Genomic DNA, 8,753 nt, shown 5'->3' with positions numbered 1-8,753 from the left:
ATGTCTGGAAAAATTTGGAAATACTGAAGTTCTTGAATACATTTTAGTAAGTTTTCAATCTCATGGCTTCATCTACCATGTAAATGTAATATATACAAGACTGTATATATAATAAATGCAAAGAATGCGCCTGTAATACACATCCTAACCCTGCCTGGTTGCAGGAGACCAAGCTATGGGTTCAAAAACACTCAGTTCCTTCCAGGACTGCAGAGCCACCACGTGTCTCTATGAGGGGAGGGCAGTGAGCCAGCACAGACCACAACAGCAGCACACTGAATCTGGAACACAGGAACACAATAAAATATCCACCACCGGAGAAAAAAACAGTTACTCCAAGGAACAGGTCATGCAGCTTTTATTTAGTTTTTACCTTTTTGGTAAGCAGGAGGGTTTTCTTTCAGTCAGACCATTCACATGTTTCGACAGTACAGATTGCAGTAAATTTGATGGAGATCTTGCAACATTAGAAAACTTTTCTTAATATACATCCATTTAAGCAACAGCTCGTAAGTCAGAGCAAGAGTGCTAGAGTCGAATCTGTGCACTGCACTCCAGGTATACAAAGCATCGCAGCAGCACAAGAAATGCCCGTGCTGGGCAAAGTACAGTGTGTTTTACATAGTGCAATCACTTTCAGAGGAGAAACTCTAGGAAGGCCACATCTATTTCTTCTTTTTTTTTAATCCTATCAAGTTTACAAATGCGATGGGGGTAGAAATCAAACCTCTGACTTAAATTAACTTTTGTACAGGTAGGTTTTGTGTATAGGCACATGCTTTAGAGAGGAGCTCTGAATCTGCTCTGAAATCACGATAAAGATGTATTGCTTTGTGATTCAGAAGTGTCATACCATCTCTAACCTTCCCAACACTTTTGGCCAGAGTTGTTAATCCAGCTGTTTTATAGAGTTCCTAGAATGCGCTCTTCCCTCTAGTGTAAATCCCCAATAGAGAAATTCAGGTTGCTATTGACAATGATTACAGTTATTCTACGTACAGTCATTTGACCATACTAGGCATTGTCTCTGTATACTCCAGTCCACAGTGAAAGCTCAAATTACCAGAGACATGGAGGCTCTTGCTTTTCTGTTACTGTCACTCACCAATAGGAAAAAACCCAAGTCAGACAATGAACTGCTACAGCAAAGCATCACCGGTAATATTCACCTAATACAAACAAAACAAAACAAAACAAACAAAACAAAACAAAAAAAAAAAGCACTCATGACACTACATGTCACAGTAAGCAAGTTTTTAAAGATACTGCAAAATGATTTGCCCAGTAAAATTTTAAAATGTACACTGTGCTCAATAGTTCAAACTACACGTAAACAAAGAGCAGCTCCCTGCAACAAGGTGTAAATGAAAACATTATAGCACCAGCTCCCAGCACCGAGGAGTTGCCCACTGACCAGTTCTAATGTACAATGCAATAGTGCTTGCTGAGGTTTCTGCTACACAAGAGCCACAGTGGGATAGCTCTGCCCATTTCTTCCTGACATTCTCTTACCAGGTATGCACAAATTACATTCTTCCCTATGGAGAACAAGTCAGACAAGAAGACAGTTACAATACCAGGAAACACTGGTAGGGGAATGGCACCTGAGGGGAAAGTAGGTATTGCATACCTAAATCTGAATGGGCATGAAGGAAACAGTGATGTCATCTGAGCAATCCTCTCCTTAAAAGAGCAGATCTGAAAGGAGCTGCAGACTGTAAGCAAAGAAACAAGCCTTCCGGTGCTGAAAGCCATGAACATGATATTGCCCACACTAATGATTTTATCTCACCGTCAGCAAAGCATTTATCCCCAAAAAATTGTACAGATACTGGTCAGATTATGGAGCAGTGCTATATTCACACTATTAAGTTTGTTGCTATAGTGGTCAGATTTGTCTTTTGTCAGAGGACAGAACAAAAAGATAGGCAGCAGGGCCACATCACCATATAGCAATTTTACTCCCATGTTAATGCAGATATAATCTTCTTAAGTGCAAATTCCCAGAAACCAGCATGACTTGGGCTCTGATAAATGACAGATGACTCAGTTTCTTACAAATACCGACAAGTCTAAATTGTTAAAAGTTTCCAAAGCAAGAAGAGGTTTGTGAACAGGAAGGGAATAAAACGTTACCACTCTTTAAAAAATGGGTCATTTCAAACTTCAAACGCTCTTCAAAAACGTATCTAAAAAAGATTGTTTTCCATTTGTTTTCCTTTTTTTTTTTTAATTTTATTTCCTGGAGCTAAGGAGTGTCCATGCAAAACAATTTTGAGAAGAGCAGTGTTCTACCTGGGTACCAACTAGGTTCAACTTTGTCCCACACAGCTCAGTAAAGTGCTCTCTTGTGCATCCTTTGGGGGAAAAATTGTCATTTAAATTTTGGGAAGCCGAGGTTGCCAGCTGGGGAAGGCATAGTCTCGGTCAATCCATGCTGAGGTCAGAGAAGGAGGAAGGAGCAAAGTTAACAGTACTCTGCCTTTCATAATGCACAGACAACAGGCTGCAAGGGAGGAGCAAACAGAAGCAGAGGTGGGTGCCAGATGAAACCCTGCCCCTGGGAAGCCACAGGAGGCAAACACAGGCATCATCAAGGGAAGCATTTTGTTCTCTACAGATAACAAACACCAGCACTACTGGAATAGACACCAGTTAACAGATCTCTACATACAAAAAACGTGAAAACTAAATACGCTTTTCACTTTCTGTGCTGGTGGATTTTCAACAGTTTTTGTGAAGGACAAAGGGGGTTCTTGAGTAACATTCTGCTGCAGATTAAAAAAAAAAACCAAAAACATCTTGCCCTTTTGATTTTTATGTTGCACACTCAAACATTCTAGGGCAGACAGAGGTATTTGCTGATAAAAAAACTAACAATCAGCTTAAGAGTAAAAATAATATAAATGGGGAAAAGAATTTAAGGCATTTTTTATTTTGGCCAGGAATGATCCTACGGAGTAATCCTACATCCTACGGAGTAATCTTCATTTCCCCACTTGGCTTTCAGACCACTGCACTTTTTTGTTTTTGTTTTACATGGCACTTTGAAATTTATGTTTTACAATTCAGTCAAGATTTTCAAGTGTTTTCTTCAACACAAATGCCCTCTCTTGTAGCTCAGGTCTGCTATCTGATGCCATCGTAGTCAATGAACGAATGAGGTGCTCTCTGCTTTCTCGTGTCAGGCTTTCCCACTGTTGAGCTTCTGTGCAGAAAAAGACAGACATTGGATATGAACACCAGAAAACAAAACAAAAAAATTCCAAAAGCACATTGCTTTCCTCAGACAGGCTAAAAGAGTGACTGCTTCAACCTTTCACTCACATCCACACTGTGCTTCCAGGAGAACACAGATGCACCTGGATGTATGTGCTGCCTCCTGCCGGGGAGTTGCATCTCCCTAGACCAGGTGCCATTGTCTAAGCCCGCAACATGTGAAGACAAGGGCTTGAAGAACCACGTTTCCCGTTTTGCAACTGGCTCATGAAAGAGGCATGTAATATTTTTGCCAGAATAAAGGAAACATGAAATGCAAACCAGAAACCCAATGGAAAAATTTGCTACCTAACAACTGCAGACACATACGAACCTGAGACCTAAGAAGACCTCACCCTATGAAGTCAGTTCTGCAAGGCTTGAATACTAAATAATAATGAGAAACCAAACTTGACATTGAAAAGGTTAACAATCACTCTTCTGTACTAAGAGGAGCACCCCCCCTATGGAGCCTGAACATAACTCAGATCTGATGAGACAGTTCAGTGAGTTTCATGTGGGACCTTCTTTGATGAACGCTTTCCTCACCAAAGGAATATCCAACGCTACTTTAGAACTTGATATTAGCCTTGGTTACTTCAAGGCCTCTCCTACTTCCAAGTCCCAGCTTCCCCTGAATTGCCCAGTACTGCAGGCAGAAGGTCAGGCCATCTCTCCAGAGCTCCAGGCCATACAGCCAGGTGCCACCTTTACCAAGCAGGGGCTTTTCCAGGTCGGCAAGTAAAAAGTCTCACCTTGTAGTTTGGTGAGCAGCAGTTGTATCACAGACAAAGCTTCTGTTCTTATGGATGTGTAGCTTTTGTTTTCTAAGGGATTTAAAGAAAACAGACAAGAAAACCCAAAACTATGTTGAGAACCAAATGCACTAACCTTAGAAAAAGCAATCACCTCTGTGATCTCCTGACCACTTCTGTTAGCACAGCTCACTGAGCTCTTGTTTGTGCTGTCAGTCTGCAGTGCCCACTTGAACACCAGGCACATTTGAATGGCAGAAACTCAACAACAGGAGGCTGACAAGTCAACTAAACCTTGTGCATTGCCTCTGCCATTACTACAGAGCTACTGTTCCTTACGTATTCCAACAGGGAACAAAATGCTGCCATAGCTGCAGGGTGATGGCAGACAACTTCTGTGCATAACAGAATGTTCTAGTGAGTTGTACTGCCTAGAGACCATGCAAATGTCCACAAGTAGCATTAAGTGAGGGTACATAAACCCCATGCCAGCCATCAAGCACAAGCTTGTCACAAAAAGTTACTTGGTTTCTGAGCTAAAATCTTACTAAGGTGAGGACCCTAGTCCTCATTCCGTGAGGACTAATACCTGAAATAAACTTTCTCCAAAGGGGTCTCTGAATAGGTAGCTAGCACTAAAGTAGCTGCTGTCTTCAGGCACATCAAAAACAGGACCATACACAGGTACAAGATATGGGGCACTGTTACAGACTCAGGACAAGGGGGAACATTAACAAAGTAACTAAGAGGTCCATGACTGTCAACACGATACAAGCAGCACTTACATATGGGTGTCCTGCACCAGTAGAGCCTCTAAGCCTTGGAGTTTCATGTACAGGCTATCTGAGAAAAATTGGGGTATTTTTTGGATACCATAACCTTGGATATATAATGCACATGTATCTAAGAAGTCTGAATGGTGGTGGAGAAAAGCTTGTGTTTCATTAAATCAAGAATAGCTTGAATGTGCTCTGAGAGGTTGCATGGTCTGCTATCTGCCTCTCCGTCCCCTTGCACAGCTCTCTTGCACCAAAGGAATGCACATCTCTGTGAACTGCACAGTACTGTCTTGAACACTGCAGCTTCACAATAATCACACTGAAGTGCAAGGAATGGCTAAATGTTACCTCTGACAATTTCTGCTGACTTTGCATTTCCTCTACCACACAAACGCCCAGAGGACAATGGTATTAACAAGCAATTCATCATCCATCACAAACCAGAAGTCCATTTACCTAAAGAATGGGTGATAGAGGAACAGGTTTCCAACAGTATTTCTGCCAAAGCCATAGGGTCAGAGTGCTCCTCATCAAACAGCATTAGCCTGCCAAATGCAAAAACAGTCAGGCATACCGCACCACTGGAACAGAAGTCTGCTCAACTTCACCAAGAAATCAGTGTCATGAAGTTCATTAAACATTTTCAAGCAAAAAAGAGAAGACAAATCACTGAAGTGGATTGTAGAAAGAAGAACTACCCTTGAAAGTAGGCATTCATGGCTTGTAGCACTCCAAGCTGCACTTTCCACGTGCTGAGTTTCAGACGGTCACACATTAACTTACAAAACTCTTGGCGATAGCAACCTACAGGAAAATAAGGACATCACCATGTTACCACAGGGAAAGGCAGAAAGAAACACTTACTGGTCTGTCTCCAAAGTGCTCCTTTACCAGTGACATCAAGCTGATCACGGCATATGACTAAGTCAACATCCAGTAATGAGTGACCCTGAAAATCTTCACCATGTCACTCATTACAAATGCTGGCAGACACAACAGCTGCAATAAACACTCTGGCATCTTAATAAAAGCAACTTTTTCCCACCCCTCTCCAGGTATTCCCAATTCTTCCACCTTGTGCCAGCTTTGATGCAAACGTAAATGTGAGCAGCAGATTTAAGCTTCTTTCCATTAGGCAAGCCACCTCCTTCATCCTGCATATTTACAAACAGAACATTTTTGTGAAGTGTATTTAAGACGAACAGTAAAGATTTTTCCCAAGGATGAGTTATTTTGCAGGAAAGCTGTTGGGGCAGCTTTCTCACTAAAGACCCTTACAAGCTGCCTGCAGTGAGATCCTGCACTCTTCACCATGTGCATGTCCAGATCCTTCCCTTCTTCCACTTTTCATTTTAAGAGAAAATAGTTTGTTCTGCATATCATCAGCTGACTTACTCTGTGTTTCCGGGCTCCTTGGCCAGGCTTTGCCTAGGGTCTCGAAGGCACAGATCAGGGACTCCATCTGAACCTCTTTCTCCCTCATGTCCTCATCCTCTTCATGATGCTTTGGAAAAGCCGCTCCCATGCTCTCCAGAGAGTTCTGCAGAGGCCATGGGGGAAGGTGTGACTGACAGAAGGACGAGGGCAAGCTAGGCACACAGTGCAGTGCAGCTCAATCTTCCCTTGCAGTCTGCACCCACCAGCCCTCATGCCCAGCTCTGGCGCTGCTTGCATTCTGCAAAGGAGCAGAGCAGGCTCTATGGCCTGGCACCCAAACACATGCCTGTGCTACACGAGTCCCACCCACAGAGCTGCAAGGCTCTGCTGATACTAAGCCCTCTACACAGCTTCCCAGGAGCCTTTTGCTGTCTGTAGAGCAGCTAGGAATTAACTTTTCAAGTGGTAACAGGGCAGTGGTGGACATCCCAGGCAGGACTCTGCCTAGAGAACAGCTGGGCTAATTCAGAATTTGAGTAGCACAGGTAGAACCACCAGACAGCTAGTAGGCTCACCAGCTGTCTGGTATTCAGCCACACAAAGAACTGGCTGAGTGTGGGGAATCTCTCACATCATCAGCCCTCTGGGCAGAAGCCTGGCATGCAGCCAGCATCACTCGGACTGTCACCACTTGGGTGCTTTGCTTTGAAAGAAAACTCAAGAAGTTGAACTGCCACCTTCTTTATCATGGGAAAGATAATATCAGCAAGTTCCTGGAACCGGTCTTCCTTTGTTGCCTGCAGTACCCCAGCTGCACAGCGCAGTGCCACCATCTTATACTTCAGGTTTTCTTTACGACATTCTTTCAGGAGAGCCTGGACAACATCTGTGATGGTAGGCTGACCAGGCACTGACTTCTGCAGCTCCGCACTGAAATGCAAGGCACATGGACACTATCATGTTAATCTCTTCCCAAAATCGGCTATTTCCAGAGGTGAATTCCTGTGTCCAGGCACTCAGATGCCCACCAGTAATTGTAACAGAAGTTACATGGGGAAGATAGGTAGGGTTGCTCTTTCTCACTCCTTGTCTATTCTTCCTGTTTTATTTTCTTTCCTCGTATGCTTCCAAGGCACTTGCTCCATTCTATTCTTTAACCTCTTCCTCATTTTCCCACTTAAGGTCTCCATCTTCCCCCTTAGTCTCTGCTTTTCTCATAGCAATTGTGACGTTTCAACATCCTCCTCTTCCTCTCTATATCAACCATTTACTTCTGCAGGTCCCTCTGAAGCATCACTTGCTCCTCACATGCTGATAGGAGATCAGCATGGTGATTGACAAACCTTCTGGAATCTCCTTAGTACCCTTTATGCAACACTGTACAACAACCTCCCTTTTGAGATCTCAGATCCTGAGGGTACCACCTCGTTCAAACCACTCACCTGCACGCAGAAACAACACTGGCAATGGCCTTTAACAGCTCCTCCTGCAATGATAAAAGAGACATCCCTGAGAAGTGCCACACAGCCAAAATGCACAGTCCCGCTGCACAGGGCAAACCCTTGTGTTCTGCAAGGGGCAGCGGGCAAACATGCCTGTGACATCAGTTTGGAGAGGAAATGTCTGCCTATCCCCTGCCACATGTCCTGCAGAGAACATAGCTTTCAATCTGCATGGAACTGGCAGCAGGAAGGGGTCTTGCAGCACCTTCGAGCTAGGAATGGTGCAGTGGAATTAGCTGAAGAGGGAACTCCTAAGGCAGTCTGAATTTCACCTACCTATCTTCCCAGTCATTTCAGTATCTGCTAAATATAGGACAAAAGGCAGACTCTCTGCATCAGCATTCTTATCGTGCTGCTCTGCAGCAAAGAACATTGCACTTCCTGGCTCAAGGGCTGCACACTGCTGGCCTCACAGCAAACCATGAGGTGACAATTCCCTCTTTACCTTCCCAGTCCAGGTTCTCCCCGGCAGGCCTTGCAGCAGTGCAGAGAGCACCATTCCCAGATGTGGTGGTACAAGGGAGCCTGTCTGTTTGGCAATTGATGCCATGGCAGCTGCTCCCTGAGCTTTCATCTTCCAGGACTGGGACTGCAGAGCCTTCTGGGTGATGGATATCAACTCCTGCAAATACAGTCTGATCCCACCCTGAGTACCTGCATGTCAAATGGATGAAAACTAATTTTGCTACAAAACAAACGAATCTTTGATCTTACTTAAAAAAAACAAAACAACACAAGAAACACCACAAGTTAACAAGCCCAGCCTAATCCTGAAAAAAACCAAAAAAACAACCAGTTACAGATCTCCTAGGAGTTTTGGCTAGGAGACACATCAGAAAGGTCTACTTCAGGCAAAAGTGTGAAGAATTCCTCTCAGCCTGGCTGAAGAAGAGCTCTTTTCCAGAGGTTCCAAATAAAGTCTTTGTTGTGTATCTAGACACAGAGCTCACCTCAGTCCTTCCATGTAGCAGACACTAAACATTGTGTTAGCCTGTTTCCAAGGAATACAATGTCTTTATGTTTTTTTTTTTTTCTTCCAAGAACAAGTCTCTAGAAAACCTTTTTCAGCCTTTCTCAGACTC

The 8,753-nt window shown here is 43.7% G+C and overlaps 1 protein-coding gene across 5 annotated transcripts in view; it reads right to left on the bottom strand.

Moving 5' to 3' along the window:
- Positions 1-345: 345 nt before the first annotated feature.
- ECPAS (Ecm29 proteasome adaptor and scaffold) overlaps positions 346-8,753 on the bottom strand; it is a 63,723-nt gene continuing 55,315 nt past the window's right edge. For 4 of the 5 annotated variants that reach the window (XM_040089295.2, XM_040089294.2, XM_040089298.2 and 1 more), the window contains 8 exons: positions 8,117-8,325; positions 7,612-7,655; positions 6,907-7,099; positions 6,188-6,332; positions 5,491-5,596; positions 5,249-5,337; positions 4,014-4,085; positions 346-3,208 (listed from right to left, as the gene is read on the bottom strand). In XM_040089295.2, the coding sequence (XP_039945229.1) occupies positions 3,069-3,208; positions 4,014-4,085; positions 5,249-5,337; positions 5,491-5,596; positions 6,188-6,332; positions 6,907-7,099; positions 7,612-7,655; positions 8,117-8,325 (998 nt within the window). In that variant the 3' untranslated portion in view covers positions 346-3,068. The remainder of the gene's footprint in view (positions 3,209-4,013; positions 4,086-5,248; positions 5,338-5,490; positions 5,597-6,187; positions 6,333-6,906; positions 7,100-7,611; positions 7,656-8,116; positions 8,326-8,753) is intronic. The other variant, XM_040089297.2, reaches the window with a different exon arrangement.

This window comes from Hirundo rustica, chromosome Z, assembly GCF_015227805.2.
Source record: "Hirundo rustica isolate bHirRus1 chromosome Z, bHirRus1.pri.v3, whole genome shotgun sequence".
Lineage (NCBI taxonomy): Eukaryota > Metazoa > Chordata > Aves > Passeriformes > Hirundinidae > Hirundo > Hirundo rustica.
The sequence above is the reverse complement of the archived record's forward strand: the minus strand, read 5'-3'. Positions and strand labels throughout refer to the sequence as shown.